Source organism: Trachypithecus francoisi, unplaced genomic scaffold, assembly GCF_009764315.1.
Source record: "Trachypithecus francoisi isolate TF-2019V2 unplaced genomic scaffold, Tfra_2.0 Lachesis_group11, whole genome shotgun sequence".
Taxonomy (NCBI): Eukaryota; Metazoa; Chordata; class Mammalia; order Primates; family Cercopithecidae; genus Trachypithecus; species Trachypithecus francoisi.
In genome coordinates this window covers 22,705,892-22,725,185 of record NW_022681456.1, presented here as the reverse complement: position 1 = coordinate 22,725,185, position 19,294 = coordinate 22,705,892, and the positions used below count along the sequence as shown (strand labels likewise).

The 19,294-nt window shown below is 41.9% G+C and overlaps 2 protein-coding genes and 1 non-coding gene across 10 annotated transcripts in view; 1 reads left to right on the top strand and 2 right to left on the bottom strand.

The window, feature by feature from the left end:
- Window positions 1-1,147: 1,147 nt before the first annotated feature.
- On the bottom strand, window positions 1,148-11,139 carry VPS29 (VPS29 retromer complex component). 5 transcript variants are annotated; one of them, XM_033220636.1, is made up of 5 exons: window positions 10,984-11,139; window positions 8,582-8,593; window positions 5,473-5,664; window positions 2,573-2,808; window positions 1,148-1,737 (listed from the first exon to the last, which is right to left on the bottom strand). In XM_033220636.1, exons 1-5 carry the CDS (start codon window positions 10,984-10,986, stop codon window positions 1,620-1,622), a joined length of 561 nt encoding a protein of 186 aa, XP_033076527.1. In that variant the 5' UTR covers window positions 10,987-11,139; the 3' UTR covers window positions 1,148-1,619. The 5 variants fall into 5 exon arrangements, with proteins under 5 accessions (XP_033076527.1, XP_033076526.1, XP_033076528.1 ...); XM_033220635.1 differs by having other exon boundaries at window positions 8,504-8,593; window positions 10,984-11,075; XM_033220637.1 differs by lacking the exon at window positions 8,582-8,593 and having other exon boundaries at window positions 10,984-11,120.
- LOC117091226 lies at window positions 5,813-5,882 on the bottom strand. The gene has a single exon (XR_004440333.1). It is a non-coding gene; the product is annotated as a small nucleolar RNA SNORD50 (small nucleolar RNA).
- RAD9B (RAD9 checkpoint clamp component B) overlaps window positions 10,960-19,294 on the top strand; it is a 39,443-nt gene continuing 31,108 nt past the window's right edge. For 2 of the 4 annotated variants that reach the window (XM_033220627.1, XM_033220629.1), the window contains exons 1-4: window positions 10,961-11,318; window positions 12,739-12,809; window positions 14,365-14,520; window positions 15,332-15,446. In XM_033220627.1, coding sequence (XP_033076518.1) covers window positions 11,273-11,318; window positions 12,739-12,809; window positions 14,365-14,520; window positions 15,332-15,446 — 388 coding nt within the window. In that variant the 5' untranslated portion in view covers window positions 10,961-11,272. Of the gene's footprint in view, window positions 11,465-12,738; window positions 12,810-14,364; window positions 14,521-15,331; window positions 15,447-19,294 lie in introns of all 4 variants that reach the window. The other 2 variants (XM_033220628.1, XM_033220630.1) reach the window with 2 other exon arrangements.

The following is a 19,294-nucleotide window of genomic DNA, read 5'->3' as shown; positions in this document are numbered from 1 at the left end:
TATTGAATTACTTTTCTTTAAATCTGACAAATGCATCATATTTCTTTCTCTGCTCACAGTAAGTCCTAAAACAGCAATATTAGAATATCCTACAAGGGCCAGGCGCGGTGGCTCAAGCCTGTAATCCCAGCACTCTGGGAGGCCGAGGCGGGTGGATCATGAGGTCAGGAGTTCGAGACCAGTCTGGCCAACGTGGTGAAACCCCGTCTCTACTGAAAATACAAAAATTAGCTGGGCATGGTGGTGCGTGTCTATAGTCCCAGCTACTTGGGAGGTTGAGGCAGGAGAATTAGAATTGCTTGAACCCAGAGGCGGAGGTTGCAGTGAACTGAGATCACACCACTGCACTCCAGCCTGGCAATAGAGCGAGACTCCGTCTCAAAAAAAAAAATAAAAATAATAATATCCTACCAGTATTTTCTTGATTGGGCTAAGGAAAGCTCTGAAATATCCAGATACAGAATAGCATTTGACAGAGATAATGCTCTGACTTGCAAAGTAGGTGCTCAATAAATATTTGCTATTTGAATACAACTTTAAAATGTAAATACACATTTTCCCTATCTTATGAAATTGCCACATAAATAACTTAGACTCTCAGACTAGATTAAGTTGGGAGTAGTTACACTAACAAGAGGATTCTTTACGTTATATATTACTCTAGTGTGCTTCCTTGCTAAACTTCTATTTTTTTTTTTTTTTTTTTTTGAGACGGAGTTACGCTGTTGTTGACCAGGCTGGAGTGCAATGGTGTAATCTTGGCTCACTGCAACCTCCACCTCCAGGATTCAAGTGATTCTACTGCCTCAGCCTCCCGAGTAGCTGGGATTACAGGCATGTACCACCATGCCTGGCTAATTCTGTATTTTTAGTATAGACAGGATTTCACCATGTTGGCCAGGCTGCTCTCGAGCTCCTGACCTCAGGTGATCCACCTGCCTCAGCCTGCCAAAGTGCTGGGATTAGGGTGTGAGCCACTGTGCCCGGCCCCTAAACTTGTATTTTTAAAACTTTTATTAAACTTCGAAAAATGGAAATAGCAACAGTTTGAAGAATCACTGTTAATTTAATGTCAATATGGTATATTATTTAGCAAATAAAATCTGAGTCCAACATTATGACACAATAGAAGAGCTCTGAAAGGTCATCTCGTCCACTTCACTTTAATATTTATATCTGTAGTTTCACTTGGTTCCTCATTTTTATGTTTTTTAAAATTAAATACAGGTTATCAAGAAAGTATAAATGAAAGGTAATTGTTTATTACTAGAGAAGAGAAAAATGTATACAAGATAGTCTAAATTCTTTCTCCACATGCACTACTTTTGGAATAAAGTTCCAAATACCAACTTTGAAGATATTTACAAGGATAAATTTTTCTTAACAAGTGACCAATTACTGTGTTGTGGACATTTTTTCATAGAATTCATATACTATAAACTAAATATATTCTTATAGTTTACAGGAAGCTTAGAGCAATTATGTATTAACAGAGAAGATGGTATTATATTTTACTGCAAAATATTATAAAAGTGATACAATTTTGTGGCTCTTAAATGTTTAATTACTTGATTTCAACAGGACAATGAAAAAAAAAAATCATCAAGACAGGCCTGGCTTTAAGATTTTTTGTATTCAATTCGTTCTACTTTCACATCATCTCCAATTAGCTGATACACATAGGTGACCACTGTGGAAGCCTGGATATCCATCAACACAAATGATGGAATAATGTTTCTAGAAGAAAAAATAAATAATGTCAGTGTTTTGTAGCACAAAGCAGCACTATAAATTTCAATTTAAGATGACTATTTGGATTCAAAGAGAAATCTGTTACATGTCACATGAACAGTTACCAAAAGATTGCCAAAATGGCTAGATTTATTTAAATGGTCACATGTGGCCGGGCACGGTGGCTCACGTCTGTAACCCCAGCACTTTGGGAGGCTGAGGTGGACGGATCACCTGAGGTCAGGAGTTCGAGATCAGCCTGGCTAACATGGTAAAACCCCGTCTCTACTAAAAATACAAGAATTAGCTAGGCATGGTTGTGGGTACCTATAATCCCGGCTACTTGGGAGACTGAGGCACGAGAATCACTTGAACCTGGGAGACAGGTTGCAGTAAGCCAAGATTGTACCACTACACTCCAGCCTAGGTGACAGAGCAAGACTCTGTCTCAAAAAAAAAAAAAGAGGTTAGGGCACATTTTTATGTATGTATGTATGTATGTATGTATGTATGTATGTTTTGAGTCTCGTTCTGTCACCCTGGCTGGAGTACAGAGCCTTAAACGTGGCTCACTGCAGTCTCAACCTCCTGGGCTCAAGGGATCATCTCATCTCAGCCTCCTGTGTAGGTGGGATCACAGGCATGCACCACCACACCCAGCTAATTTTTAAATTTTTTTTTGTAGAGACAGGGTCTCAAATTCCTGGGCTCAAGCAACCCGCCCTGGCCTCCCAAAGTGCTGGTATTATAGGCATAAGCCACTGTGCCCAGCCACATTTCTTTTATGAAATGTCACACATGCAATTATTCTACTAAAGTCCCCAAATTCTGTACTACTCACGTTTCCAAGGCATTATATGCCCCAGTGGCAGAACCTGGATTAATGTAGAATTTATTTTCATGCTCAAATGCTTCAAATTTGTGTGTGTGTCCCGAGATAAGAATGTCCACATCAAACTGCCTCTGCAACAGGGCTAAGCTGGCCATATCTCCCCATGGAATAACTTGATGTCCATGGATCAGACCAATTTTGAACTGTCCAACAGTCACAACTTTCTGTTCTGGATAATTCAGATTCTAATATAAGAAAGAGACATAAGAAAATACGTATTTTAGAGATACTGATGTTTAAAAAAAATCAGTTTGCTTAAATATTCAATCTCATGTGGATGTTTTGATGTAGTACCCGACAACACACACATTTATACATTTTTTTGTTTTGAGACGGAGTCTTGCTATGTTGCCCAGGCTGGAGTGCAGTGGTACCCTCTCAGCTCACTAGGTAACCTCCGCCTACCAGGTTCAAGCAATTCTCCTGCCTCCACCTCTCAAGTGGCTGGGATTACAGGCACTCGCCACCATGCCTGCCCAATTTTTTTGTATTTTTAGTAGAGACAGAGCCTCACCATGTTGGCTAGGCTGGTTTCAAACTCTTAACCTCAAGTGATCCACCTGCCTTGGCTTCCCAAAGCGCTAGAATTACAGGCTTGAGCCACTGTGCCTGGCCCACATTTATAAATATTTTATTTTTTCTCAGTTTCTAAGGCTGCAACTATATTTAAAACATAACTTACTCAATATAAACGAATTTATCATGCAATCCCTTTGTGTTTATTCCTATAGAATATGGGTTCTTTTGTGCATGCTGTAAATATTCACCCCAAACTTGTGATTTTCCTTTACATAAGGCATGTAAGTTAGGGTATGTTCAAATTATGGCTTAATATAGCCTTAATACTTTCATAGATGGCTTAAAATAATGAGAGCTAACACTTATATAGTACTTAGTATGAGCCGGGCACTACTGTATAAGTTTTACAAATATCAGCTTAATTAATACAAGCGATCCTAGGTTATATTATGATCCCCAGTTTATGGATGATGAAACAGGCACAGAGAAGTTGTTTGTCCTTTCATCTCCCCATCTTTCACCTCCATGCCACCTTTAGTTTATCCAAACTCTTTTTAAAACACAATAAAAAGACACTACGCCCTTCAGTTTGAAGAACCCCATTAAATAACACAAACCAACATTAATTTATGAAAAGCTTATATTCCCAGAAATACAATATATGTGTGTGTGTGTGTGTGTGTGTGTGTGTGTATATATATATATACATATACACTTTTTTTTGAGATGGAGTATTGCTCTGTTACCCAGGCTGGAGTGCAGTGGCGCCATCTTAGCTCACTGCAAGCTCCGCCTCCCGGGTTCACGCCATTCTTCTGCCTCAGCCTCCCGAGTAGCTGGGACTGTGGCGTCCGCCACCATGCCTGGCTAACTTTTTTTTTGGATTTTTAGTAGAGACAGGGTTTCACCGTGTTAGCCAGGATGGTCTTGATCTCCTGACCTCATGATTCGCCCACCTAGGCCTCCCAAAGTGTTGGGATTACAGGCGTGAGCCACCGTACCTGGCCCAGAACTCCTTACTTTTTTTCTTTAAAGTCAAGTTTAGGCCGGGCGCGGTGGCTCAAGCCTGTAATCCCAGCACTTGGGAGCCGAGACGGGCGGATCACGAGGTCAGGAGATCGAGACCATCCTGGCTAACACGGTGAAACCTCGTCTCTACTAAAAGAATACAAAAAAACTAGCCGGGCGAGGTAGCGGGCGCCTGTATCCCAGCTACTCGGAGGCTGAGGCAGGAGAATAGCGTAAACCCGGAGGCGGAGCTTGCAGTGAGCTGAGATCCGGCCATTGCACTCCAGCCTGGGTGGCAGAGCGAGACTCCGTCTCAAAAAAAAAAAAAAAAAAAAAAAAAAAAAAAGTCAAGTTTATTGAGGCATAATTTACACAAAGTAAAATCTTACTTTTTCATGTGTAATGATGGGTTTTGACAAATGCACATGGCTGTGTAAGCCCTGCTACACTAAAGATACAGAGCAGCTCTATCACTCCTTCAAAACTCCCTCATGCCCTATAAAGTCAACCTTTGAGAAAGGAAGCCACAGGAGGGTTGCTAGCAGAGAAGTAATGTGATCTTACTTCACTTAAAAAGGATCAAGCTGGTTGCTAGTTGGAGAATAAACTCGTTGGAGAAGGAGCAAGAGTAGAATCAGGAAGTTGGAATACAAGAAAATGATACAATGGCTTGGAATAAAGTTAGTAGAGGTAGTGGCAGTGAAAAGTTCATAAGAAAAACTTTATAAACTTGGCCGAGCGTGGTGGCTCACACCTGTAATCCCAGCACTTTGGGAGGCTGAGCCGGGAGGATCACCTGAGGTCACAAGTTCAAGACCAGCCTTGCCAACACGGCAAAACCCCGTCTCTACTAAAAATAAGAAAAAAATAGCTGGGTGTGGTGGTGTGCGCCTGTAGTCTCAGCTACTTGGGAGGTTAGGCAGGAGAATCGCTTGAACCTGAGACGCAGAGGTTGCAGTGAGCCAAGATCATGCCACTGCATTCGAGCCTGGGCGACAGAGTAAGACTCCATCTCAAAAAAAACAAAAACAAAAAAAACTTTATAAACTAAATGACAGCAAAAAACAGTTACAAAGCCACTGTTATTCAGTATCTATTTAGTTAGAATAAGTATTTAATGTTTACTAGGTGATCTAAATCAGTGATTTCAAACAGTTAGGGAGGGGCATGATGTATATGTATAGTAATTTTACATTTGGAAAAGAAAAAGAAAAAAAAAAAAAAGACCTTACCAGTTGAGAAACCCTGGTCTAAAGATAAAGCTTATGTAAGTAAGAATCAAGAAAGGGAGATATTTTAGAAGGGAAAGGGAAATACATCACCTCATCGAAGTCTCCTCTCACAATATGAACATCACCAGCCAGAGTCTTGAGATAGTCATAACTCTCTTTGGTGCAAAGGTTTCCTGTGCAGAGAATGTGCTGAATTTTTCCTGGCACCAGGAGTTTTTTGAATTTAGCTGGCAAACTGTTGCACCGGTGTGGGATGTGCAGATCTCCTAATACCAACACCAACTTTAAAGTGTCAAGGGGAGATAAAGCGTAATGTTAAACATAATGTCAAAACAAAATAGTCTCCTCCTGTAAGACCCCTTTTAAGTCTCATAAGAGATCCCGAATCCCAGAAATTATTCATAGAGTTCCTATCATGACTATTTATTTAATATCAGAAGCTGAATCTATAGGTATTTTTCTTCAGGTCATCAGCTTTGGGATAGGTTTCATCATTGATTGTATCATGACAATTTAAACAGACATACTTATGGTAATGTACTTTGTTCTAAATCAATCTTATTTTGGTTGTAAACAGTTGTGTATATAAAATACAGGTAATCATTCTATTTACCAAGAGTGAAATCAAGCATTCTAAAGTGATTCATTTAGAGACCTATAAATACACTGAATTTTAAAAATTACAAAATGTAAAGTACACTACTGGGCCCTACAGAATTTGGCATTTTTAAAGACTGATATGGTAATTCATATTTCTGCAGTTGTAACATGAAATGATACATTAATCCCAGAAACATTAAAAGAAATTGTTAATAGAGAAAAATTCTGTAATTTATCTGTACTAGACTGACAACTATTTGCAAGCATAGTAGCCAAAATTTGGCATTTTTGTTACTTCAAACTATTAGGTATACGTTACAGAGATACACAAACAGCCTGTGTTTCAGTTTCACTGAGTAAATGTGTGCCTCTGAATTATAATCTTTGATATCTTCACTTTCCTTATTAGAAGTCATACTTTTATGGTCTGGATTAAATTGGTCATATACCCTCGGTATAGTTCCCCAACGTAAAAAAAAAAAAAATTTGTTTTTCACAATCCTTCATGTATATTAGAGCATTAAAACAAAAAAGAGATCAGCTAAACAAGTGATAAATTTAGCATAAAGTGGTTTAGAGCTGCAACACAGATGACAAAAGGAAATTTTGCTTTTAAATATACAAGAATATAAACCCCAATCCTGTAAATTTTTAATTTAAAAATTTCAAGATTTCAGAAACATTAATTTAGTCATTTAACAGAATACTGTTAGAAAGATCATTTAAAAATAGTATCTGTCTGGCTGAGTGCGGTGGCTCACGCCTGTAATCCCAGCACTTTGGGAGGCCAAGGCGGGCAGAATACTTGAGGTCAGGAGGTCGAGACCAGTCTGGCCAACATGGTAAAACCCTGTCTTTACTAAAAAGAAAAATACAAAAGTTAGCCAGGCGTGGTGGCAGGCACCTGTAATCCCAGCTAATTGGGAGGCTGAGGCAGAAGAATTGGTTGAACTCAGAAGGCGGAGGTTGCAGTGAGCTGAGACGGTGCCACTGGCACTCCAGCCTGGGCAACAGCGTGAGACTCTGTCTCAAAACAAACATACAAACAAAAAAATAGTATCTGTCCTCCAAAGGACAACAATCAATTTCTGTTTTGTTTTTTTCTTAGACGGAATTTTGCTCTTGTCGCCCAGGCTAGAGTGCAATGGTGCAATCTCAGCTCACTGCCACTCTGCCTCTGGGGTTCACGCAATTCTCCTGCTTCAGCCTCCTGCGTAGCTAGGATTACAAGCACTCGCCACCACGCCCAGCTAATTTTTGTATTTTTAGTCGAGACAGGGTTTCACCACCTGACCTCAGGTGATCCACCCGCCCTAGCCTCCCAAAGTGCTAGAATTATAGGTGTGAGCCATTGCACCTGGCCCAACAGAATCAATTTCTTCACAATGATCAGTATAAGCACCTTCATTCTATACAAAATGTTTTCTTTTACAGATATTCCATGCATAAATGTACATACCCTTTAACTGCTTTTAAAGGCATGAGTATTCTTTAATATTAAGAAAACATTAAATAGCTAATAGGATAAAACAGTTTTGCCACTGCAGACTTTGTAAATGAAAATTAATCAAAAAACCCAAAATGTGTGAAATTAAAATGATTACCAAAAGAAGCTTGATTCATCTTGCAACAAAAATTAAAATTTTGCAAAGAAAAGGAACTGTTATCAGGACACAGAGTTATCAACACATAGTTTGTAATCTCAAAGTAACACAAGGTTATGAAATTAGCACACTTTAAATTGTTAAATAAGATTCTTCTTTATAAAGACTAGTTTCAGCAGGTATTTGTTCTATGACCTATATTAATTATTTCAATGCAGATCTCAGTAGACAAAACATCTGTAAAACTAAAAACCACTATGAAGTTTCCACCCTCACTGATAAGCAATATACAAGTACCTGGATATAGAACAATCGTCATTTTAGAGGGGGATTCCTTCTGATATGGACTGAAGTACATAGTTAGTATGGGAATCTCGCTTTGAGAAAAAGGTAAAAATAATAGATTTCTATATTTAAAAGAAGAAGAAGAAGAAGAAGAAGAACCACAACAACCCCAAACTCATAAAAGGGTATATGTCTACAACAGGCTGAAATGTTTGGTACTAATAATGAATGAGCTGTTGAATCTGAATGTACCAGAAAGAACAATAGTAAGACATGGTACTTTATAATGATTGATGACCTAATTCTATAAAGTACTGTGGATTATTCCCAAGACTCAAGACTATTAGCGGTCTAAAGATGTAACTGTATGAATGACCACACAATGATTTCAAATTAGTAGAGATCCTTACTAGGACAGAATCCTCTGGTTTCCTGCTGATGACAAAGTTACAGGGAAATAGTGTTAAATAACACATGTCATACTTTGAAACATGTTCCTGCCCAAATTCCACACGTTGACAAATCGGGATAGACATAGAGAGTCCTTTAAGAAAGCAAAAGATCCTGGAAATGGCAGTCTTATAACCAACCCAATAAAAGCATGGGAATTCGGTTACTTCCTTTCAACAGACCTTAAAAGGGTGAGAAATCCAGTCAGTAAACAGCCACCCAACCACCATGGTTAGTAGGAGCTAAGTGAAGAAACTTACTCTGTGCCCAGCCTTAGTGGAATGAAGAAGTTGATTGCAGACAGGGGGGATGAAAAAAAAAAAGGGTGAAACATGACCAATGTTAAAAGAAAGCAACAAAAAGAAATCAAAAAAAGGAGAACAAAAAACCCATACCAAATGAGCAAACAATTGTTAATGATTTCTGAGTGTTATGAAAGAAAATGTTAAAAATCAGCTGTGCTCAAAACAATACCAAAAGAAACGTTTGCTTTATTTTTGAACATGACACACACACTTTTTAATAAATTTGTCTTGTCAATTTCTTCTATTTTTCTTAATCTTGTTCTGTACATTGACTTCCATCTCTGTTTTCCATTCTGTTTAGATTTTTATAAGGTTTTATAAAATAATGAATTTAGATTTCTACAAGACATTGTGGAAAATATATCATCAGTAATAGCTTAAAGGCTAACATTTTCTGGATTCTTAGGGTCTAATTGTTCAAGTATACGGATTTTAATTATCTTACATTCAAAATTCTAGTAGCTGGAAAATTATGCTGCAGCTAGGTGATCTTTTGTAGCTGATGCAGCACAGCACCATGAATACATTATCAAGTGATGAACAAATCAACTAAAGGTGAAGACAAAATAATAACAAACATATTTATCCAGGTAAAACTGGACCTTTCCCACACCTGAATTTGCTGCCCACAGACTCTGGACACTGTACTGAGTGTTGAACGTCTGCATCCTTTGCCAAATAAAATGCTTTTAATCATTAAAGAACTGGCTAATGCTAAATTTTTCCCAGTTCTATTTCATACGAAAAATGATGTTCCAGTACAACTACCCTAAATAAGAGGGTTCACCTTTCAAACAACTTAAGAAACATTAATATTTTGAAACCATGGCAAGTTATTATGTCTTCTCCCATGGATAGGTGTCTCGAAATTACTGTAAACTGGATTACTTTAAATTGAAGTCTATTTAGAAGCAAAAATTAAAAGCGAGATTAAAGATTTTAAAGACGCATGCACCATAAATCTTTGGCTGCCACGTCTGTAAGTCCCCTCTTGAAAAGGCTGTTTGTCATGCAATAGTAATAATCTTAAAAATGCATGGTTTCTTTGGTTTCCTTGTAAAAATAAAAATGCAATAAATGTCTATCAGAGATAGACGTCCCTTTACAGCCAACCTCCATCAACATAAATATGAAGATAATCACAGCTCCATTTTAAACAACTGACTTTTTAAGAGTCAAAGGCACCTTTGAAAATATGATTACAGGCCGGGCGCGGTGGCTCACGCCTGTAACTCAGCACTTTGGGAGGCCGAGGAGGGCGGATCACCTGAGGTCGGGAGTTAGAGACCAGCCTGACCAACATGGTGAAACCCCGTCTCTACTAAAAATACAAAAACTTAGCCGGGCGTGGTGGTGGGCGCCTGTAATCTCAGCTACTCGGGAGACTGAGGCAGGAGCTGAGGCTTTAACCTGGGCGGCAGAGGTTGCAGTGAGCCGAGATCGCGGCACTGCACTCCAGCCTGGGCGACAGAGCGAGAATCCATCTCAAAAAGAAAGAAGGAAAATACGATTACAGCTATGAGCCCTCTCTAGTAGAGGCCCCCAATTTTTATGTAGGAAGGTCTGAGGGGCACCAACCTACTGGGGGTGAAGGGGTGATTGCTTGAAGGTGGCTGGAGACTAGGCAAGTCTCCAACACCGGCATTCTCCCCAGAAAAATGTGTATATTCATAAAAATTTCCTAACAATTTCAAGGAGTTCACACATCATTAAGGAATCCTACCCTAAAGGGGCGTAGCAACCCGTGGAAAGTAGTTCCAGCAATTGCAAGCACCAAATCCCGCCCTCTGAGCGCACACCTGTTCATTTCAATGGTAGCTGGATGTTATTTCCGGGGCGAAGAGGGTCGTTTATTCCCTTTCCCTAGATGGGAAACTTAAACGGGTACGAAATGCTGCTCGCTACTTCCCGTTCTGCATCCGAGACGTCAGCTTCCACCGCTACACCCCAACCAGCGGGAGGTGCTTTTTGCGGGAAAGGAGTAGGAAACGTCTAGAAACAGAGGAGGACCTTGCCCCTATCCCCGGAACACTCGAGGTATACAACCAAAGGCCTTCCCTGGCTCGGGAGTGCGGGTCTCGTGACAGGTCGGGCAGCTTAGATGGGCCTTTTTACCCCTTGGATGGCCTCTGGCCCCTTAGGGCCTGGATACGAGACCTAGGCCAGCCGCACCCAGAGGTGGCCGCTCCCTTCTTTCCCTAGCCCTCTTCCTGGGCCTTTCCCAGGCCAGCGCGTGGGCCCTGACGCCGAGGCCTCCGGGATTTCCCAATCCCTCCCCCTGGGACTCCCCACGGCTCCCAACAACGCAGCACCCCAGCCGAGAGCCAGGCCTCTGTCGCCACAGCTGCAGCCCTCACCATCCTGTCACCGGGCTCCGCTCAGTCACCACCACTGCCGCCGCCCTCTTCCTCAGGCTTCTCGGCGACCCGCCTACTTAACCGCAACCAATGAGCGCAGAGGGCGACAGAAACTGCCATACGGAGGCCCGCACGGGCCCTTCCCCGCTGTAAAGCAGTTTGGGAACTTGTGGAGGCGGGGTGGTAGAGTGCAGAGACAAGATCGCGAAGCTTCGAAAAGCGCGGGCAGCATCCGGGCACCTGGGCCGTCGAGCTGAGGCGCGCCTTCTGGGCCTGCTTTTTAGGGCGTATGGCAGCCATGCTGAAGTGCGTGATGAGCGGCAGTCAGGTGAAAGGTGGGGCGGCCTTTGTTGTCTTCCCATTTAGCAGAGAGAAAAGCAGACGTTAATAGGTCGTCCCTACCATGGTCTAATTTTTCCTCTTTGCCTTTATGCGCAAGGACTGAGGACGCACGCCCTGGCCACAGTCTCACCCACTTAAGGTCCTGTTAGCTTCTGAGGGGAGGATGAGGACCCATCTCGTGTTACTTAAAGGCAGATGTAATATGGCTGGTATCCGGGAAATGGAGTTGTACCATCGGGCCACAAACGCGGGAAGTTGAAGGCTGCATGGGGAGGAGTTGAGATAAAAAAATAATGCTTGGACAGTAAAAGTATTTTTTGTGCCAAGAGAAAAGCATTAACCAGTGTTTTTTTTTTCCCCCAGATTCTACCATTTTTTTAAATGTATGACCTTGGAAAAGTCACTAAATCTCTTTGGGGCTCGGTCTCTAAAACCCAAACGGGGGTAATGAGCACCTTCGTCACAGAGTTTGTTTGGAGTCAATGAAATGGAAATGCATGTAAAGAGCCCCGCAATAGATGGAATGTACAAGAACTATTAGTATTGTAAACGGCGCTTTCAAAATGGAAATTAGGCCGGGCACCGTGGCTCACGCCTGTAATCCCAGCACTTTGGGAGGCCAAGGCGGGTGAATCACCTTAGGGCGAACTCCCGCCGTTGGAGACCATCCTGGCTAAGACGATGAAACCCCGTCTCTACTAAAAATACAAAAATTAGCCGGGTGCGGGGGTAGCTCCTGTAATCCCAGCTACTTGGAAGGCTGAGGCGAGAGGATCGATTGAGCCTGGGAGGTCGAGGCTGCCGTGAGTTGAACTCGCGCCACTGCACTCCAGCCTGGGTGTCAGAGTGAGACTCTGTCTCAAAAAAAAAAAAAAAAAAGAACATTAACAGTGTCATATGGGATCAGACTAGTGTGTTTTCCCGCCCTAAATGTATTTTGTGGTGGGGAAGTCTGGCTACCCTCAAACATCAGAGATGTATGTTGAATACCCCTAATTTCTCACTCATGACTTGTTGTGACTTCGATATCAAGCTATTAAAACCACTTCAGATTATCTTCTCCATGCACTTTCACAGTTTTTGGGGGAGGTCAAATACATTTATCTAAATCAACTTGTAAAATATATTAGTATGGAAATTGGTTTGCCACAGTAGCTCCATGTAACACTGTAAACATATAGAAGGACGAATTTCGGTCAGTTTTATCATTTCACATACTACAAATTTATTGAGCCCTTTCTATGTGTCTGGCATTTTGCCGAGGGTATACTGTATAAAAGTAATGTAGCATTAGTCTGTAAGATACTGCTCTTTCTGAATTTCTCCAGTCCTCTGAATGCTGAACTAGTCTTGTGATTTGTTTTTATTGTTAGAGGGAAAGAATATAAGCATCACCTTTCTTTTTCTCCATAGTATTTGGGAAAGCAGTTCAAGCTCTATCACGAATTAGTGACGAGCTCTGGCTAGACCCATCTAAAAAAGGTGTAAGTAAGAAAGTTAATAGATCACATATTAAGGCAAGAGGAGATGTTTAAAGATCCCAGTCCAGATTGAATGTTAACTGGGAAATCCAGAAATTGTAATTATCCCTTTAACTGTTTATCTTTATTTTACATATCCCAATATACTTAGAGCATAGTAAAGTTGAAAATATGCGGATAAGCTTGATTGATTTAAACTGGAAGTCACAAACTGGTAGTCAAGAGACTACGGTCTGCAGGAATGTTTGTTGGCCTGTACTGTTTTTGTTTTTTTTAATTTGAAATAATTTCCAACATTTAAAAATTGAGGCCGGGTGCAGTGGCTCACGCCTGTAATCTCAGCACTTTGGGAGGTCGAGGTGGGTGGATCACCTGAGGTCAGGAGTTCGAGACTAGCCTAGCCCACATGGTGAAACACCGTCTCTACTAAAAATATAAAAATTAGCCTGGCATGGTGGTGGGGACCTGTAATCCCAGATACTCGGGAGGCTGAGGTGGGAGAATTGCTTGAACCCAGCAGATGGAGGTTGCAGTGAGTGAACCGACATGGTGCCACTGCACTCCAGCCTGGGCAACAGAGTGAGACTGTGTCCCCCCCCTCAAAAAAATGAGAGAGTCCAATTTTTCCTGCTTCTCATGAAAATTCAGAAGACCTGACAGTTTTGGGACTGCATTCATTCCCAAATGAAAGTAGTTGGCTGAAACTGAATAATGGTTTCCTCCGTTAGACAAGGTGTGAGACCACCAGTATGCTGTAACTCCCTTATGTATTGCCTTCTGCCATTTCACACATTAAGGTTAAGGACCATGACGGGGTGTGGTAGTTCACAAATGTAATTCCAGCACTTTGGGAGGCTGAGATGGGAGGATCACTTGAGCCCAGGAGTTCGAGACCAGCCTGAGCAACAAAGCAAGACCTTACCTGTCTCTACAAAAAAGTTTTAAAAATTAGTCCGGTGAGGTGTTGTGTACCTGTAGTCCCAGCTACTTGGGAGGCTGAGAGGAGGGAGGATTGGTTGAGGCCAGGTGTTTGGAGGCTGCAATGAGCTGCAGTGGTACCGCTGCACTCCAGCCTGGCCAACAGGCTATTTTTTTTTTTTTTTGAAAAAAAAGTAAAAAAATTAAAAGAAAGTTAAGGCCCCTGTAGGCATTTACTATTTTGTTTTCAACATGCAAACTTTTAGATTTAACACATATATGTATTCAATATAGCAGATATACATATATGTATACACCTATATATACATATGTAGATATATATGTATGTTACACCTATATATGTATATATAGGTGTGTAATGAAGAGACTTGTCCTGAATGCCATTTAAACTATCAAGTATATAATATAGGGTATGTCCTGTATATATATAGGTGTACATGTATGTATATATATGCAAATTCAATACAGACTGTATAGGGCAGTCCATAATTAACATCCCACGTTCTTATTTGAACACATTTAACTGTGATGTGATGGCTTCCCAAAGTGCTCGGATTACAGGTTCATGGGAGCCACCATGCCCAACCTCTCCTAAATAGTTTTTATCTTATTTTTCTAGCTTGCTCTAAGATGTGTGAATTCTTCTCGGTCAGCATACGGATGTGTCCTGTTCTCTCCTGTGTTTTTTCAACATTATCAATGGTCAGATTTAGTGAAAATGAGTGAAAATGAACTTGACACAACACTGAATTTAAAATGCAAATTAGGAATGAAGGTAAATATAAGTGGCCCTGGTTTTATCTTATTTTGTAGAAATATTCATTATATAGGACATAATCTGTATTCTATACTTAATAGTTTAAATGGCATTCAGGACAAATCTGTTCATTATTACTATTATTTTTGAGACAGAGTCTCACTTTTTTACCTAGGCTGGAGTGCAGTCTTGCAATCTTGGCTTGCTGCAACCTCCTCCTCCCAGTTTCAAGTGATTCTCGTGCCTCAGCCTCCCGAGTAGCTGGGATTATAGGCTTGCGCCACCATGCCACGCTAATTTTTGTATTTTTAATAGAGATGAGGGTTTCGCCATGTTGGCCAGGCAGTTCTTGAACTCCTGACCTCAAGTAATCTGCCCACCTCGGCCTCCCAAAGTGCTGGGATTACAGGCGTGAGCCACCGCACCTGGCCAAGTCTGTTCATTTATGAATGCATATACTTTTTTTTTTTTTTTTTTTTTTTTTGAGGCGGAGTCTCGCTCTGTCGCCCGGACTGGAGTGCAGTGGCCAGATCTCAGCTCACTGCAAGCTCCGCCTCCCGGGTTTACGCCATTCTCCTACCTCAGCCTCCCCAGTAGCTGGGACTACAGGCGCCGCCACCTCGCCCGGCTAGTTTTTGTGTTTTTAGTAGAGACGGGGTTTCGCCGTGTTAGCCAGGATGGTCTCGATCTCCTGACCTCGTGATCCGCCCGTCTCGGCCTCCCAAAGTGCTGGGATTACAGGCTTGAGCCACTGCGCCCGGCCTACTTTTGTTTTTAAAATGAATCAATGGTGTTAAGTATGTGCTTAATATGTATATTTCTGTTACAGTCAATTTTGCCCATCTTTAGATGTCTGAATTCCCTTGAAAGAAATATAGAGAAGTGCAAAATATTCACCAGATCTGACAAATGCAAAGTAGTTATTCAATTCTTCTACAGACATGGTAGGTATAATTAAAAGTGGTTTAAAATACTGTGTTTTTTTCTCAATAGTTTTCATGTTTAGAACATTGATATTTCATGTCAAGACTTCTCATTACATTATTGCTTAGAGTGTGTGTAGTTAAGTGGTAGGGCAGTTTGAAGTATTATCCTTTTTTTTTTTTTTGAGATGAGGTCTTGCTCAGTCGCTAAGGCTGGAGTGCAGTGCTGCCACCTTAGCTCACTGCAACCTCCACTTCATGGGTTCAAGCAGTTCTCCCGCCTCAGCCTCCCAAGTAGCTAGGATTACAGGCACCTGCCATCATGCCCAGCTAATTTTTGTATTTTTAGTAGAGACGGGGTTTCACCATGTTGGCCAGGGTGATCTCGAACTCCTGGCCTCAGGTGATCTGCCCGCCTGCTTCAGCCTCCCAGAGTGCTGGGATTACAGGCGTGAGCCACTGCACCTGGCCTGAAGTATTATCTTCCCTGTCACTGTAGAAGTATTGTAAGATGATTGATATTTCTTTTTTTGACTTATCAGTGGCACAAGTTTGCCTGCATACAGCCTAATTTTTTCAAATATCTGTATGAATTCAAACAGTTGGTTGTTCTAAAATTTACTAGCTGCTTGATTTTATATATATATATATATATATTTTTTTTTTTTTTTTTTTTAATTTTGAAATGGAGTTTCGCCCTGTTGCCCAGGCTAGAGTGCATTGGCACGATCTTGGCCCACTGCAACCTCCATCTCCCAGGTTCAAGCAATTCTCCTGCCTCAGCATCCTGAGTAGCTAGGATTACAGGCATGCTCTACCACATCTGGCTAATCTAATTTTGTATTTTTAGTAGAGACGAGGTTTTTTTTTTTTGTTTGTTTGTTTGTTTTTTGAGACGGAGTCTCGCTCTGTCGCCCAGGCTGGAGTGCAGTGGCCGGATCTCAGCTCACTGCAAGTTCTGCCTCCTGGGTTTACACCATTCTCCTGCCTCAGCCTCCCAAGTAGCTGGTACTACAGGCGCCCGCCACCACGCCCGGCTAGTTTTTTGTATTTTTTAGTAGAGACAGGGTTTCACTGTGTTAGCCAGGATGGTCTCGATCTCCTGACCTCGCGATCCGCCCGCCTCGACCTCCCAGAGTGCTGGGATTACAGGCGTGAGCCACCGCGCCCGGCCAGAGACGAGGTTTTACCATGTTGGTAAGGCTGATCTCAAACTCCTGACCTCGGCTGATCCACCCACCTCGACCTCCCAAAGTGCTGGGATTACAGGTGTAAGCCACTGCTCCTGGCCATATTTCTTAATTTAATCTTACATTTATTATAATACATTTTTATTTCACCATTTATTGATAGTCTTTAAATTGTTTCCTATAAAATAGTAATAATTTAACATTATTTTTTCCTTCTTTGAACTTCAGTTCATTTAATAGCAGAATGATTCAAAGAGCATGATTAAAAGCATAGCAAACCTTGACATCACAAAGATGTGGGTGTAAATTCTTCTCCACTTCTTATTAGCTTTGGGACAGTGCATCAGCTCTCTGAATCTTCATTCCTTACTGTGAAGTGGAGATGATCTTGCCTACCCACAAGTTACAGAGTAATTGAGAGGATGAAGTGAGATCACATATGTAAAGTACATACCGCAGTACCTGCCCCAGGGGGAGTACTTGATAGTGACCGCTGTTACTATAATTATCCTCTTCCCTTATCTCCAACTAGATTTTAGATAACCAAGTATTCAGTTTCTGGAAGTATCTCTCAAGTAGCTTGAATCATGTCCAATAAGTATTTGTGATTGGTTAATTATTTAATAGTTTTTGTAGGGTAGTTATATGATACTATGCTTTAGGTTACAAGTAACACAAATAAAAACAGACGGTCCAACTCAAACTAGCTTAAAAAATAAAGAGAAGTATTGGTCATGTAAACAAGAAATTCAAAATTAGGTCACAGGCATTTTTTGTTTTTGTTTTTGTTCTTAATTTTTGTAGAGTCAGGGTCTCATCATGTTGCCCAGGCTGGTCTCAAACTCCTGGGCTCAAGCAATTCTCCTGCCTTGGCCTCCCAGAGTGCTGGAATTATAGGCATGAGCCATGGCCATGGTTTGATCCAGGGTGCAGCTTCTTTTCTTTTCTTTTCTTTTTTTTTAAACAAAGTCTCACTCTGTCACCCAGGATGGAGCAGGATGAAGTGCAGTGGCATGATCTTGGCTCACTGCAGCCTTGACTTCCCAGACTCAGGTGATCCTCCTACTTCAGCCTCCTGAGTAGCTGGGATCACAGGAGTGTGCCACCATGCCTGGCTAATTTTTTTATTTTTATTTTTATTTTTTGAGATGGAGTCTCGCTCTGTCGCCTAGGCTGGAGTGCAGTGGCGCCATCTGGGCTCACTGCAAGCTCTGCCTCCTGGGTTCATGCCATTCTCCTGCCTCAGCCTCCCGAGTAGCTGGTACTACAGGCGACCGCCACCATGCCCGGCTAATTTTTTGTTGTATTTTTAGTAGAGATGGGTTCACCGTGTTAGCCAGGATGGTCTCGATCTCCTGACCTCGTGATCCGCCCACCTCGGCCTTCCAAAGTGCTGGAATTACAGGCCTAAGTCACCATGACCAGCCCTAATTTTTTATATTGTTCGTAGAGACAGGGTTTCACCATGTTGCCCAGGCTGGTCTTGAACTCCTGGGCTCAAGCGGTCTGCTTGCCTCAGCCTCCCAAGTTCTGGGATTACAGGAGTGAGCAAGTGCACCCACCACACCTGGCTAATTTTTTTTTCACATCTGGTTAATTAAAAAAAAAAATGTTAGTAGATACAAGGTCTCACTATGTTTCTGAAGCTGGTCTCAAACTCCTGAGCCAGGCAGTCCTCCTGCCTCAGCCTCCTAATGTTGGAATTACCGGTGTGAGCCACCATGCCCAGCCTGGGAAGGCAGTCTAAGAGGAAGGAACAGTGTGCAAAAATACAGGTTGAGGGTATCTAGTGTGTGCTTATAAGAAAAAGGGAAGAAAGCAAGAAGCAAGAATGGAGCATTGGGGATGACAAAGAAAAGACACTTCTCAGCTTGTACATCCTCAGCATATACCAATATTCACTTGATTCAAATATTTGTTATACAGGTATAAACAAACATATATGCATAGGTTATTTCTAAAGAGCACCTAAGAAACTGGCAGCAGTAGTTGCTTCTGTGGAGGTTCTGGGGTGGCAGGAGTCAGGGATGGAGGTTGACTCACTTTCACTGTTCTTTTATATCTTTTGCATTTTGTCCTATGTGCATCTATTACCTAGTCCACCAAAAGTAACTTGAAAATATATATATCTATTTTTTGAGACGGAGTCTCGCTCTGTCGCCCGGGCTGGAGTGCAGTGGCCGGATCTCAGCTCACTGCAAGCTCCACCTCCCGGGTTCACGCCATTCTCCTGCCTCAGCCTCCCGAGTAGCTAGGACTACAGGCGCCCGCCACCTCGCCCGGCTAGTTTTTTGTATTTTTTTTAGTAGAGATGGGGTTTCACCGGGTTAGCCAGGATGGTCTCGATCTCCTGACCTCGTGATCTGCCCGCCTCGGCCTCCCAAAGTGCTGGGATTACAGGCTTGAGCCACCGCGCCCGGCCGAAAATATTTTTTAAATAGGTAAAATATGTCATCTTTTGAGCTTTGTGTCTTGCCAAAACAGCAGTCACAGCGATCCCTTTAAAATAGGTCATATTATGTCAGTTCGGTGCTCAGAACTCTCCAGTAGCTCCCCATTTTACCCAGGGTAAAAGTCAAAGATCTCAGAATGGCCTATAAGGTCCTCCATGATTCAGAAGCCCTGGCATGTTTCCTCCTCAGAGTGTATGCCCTGCTGCCTTGCCTATTGTTTTAGCCA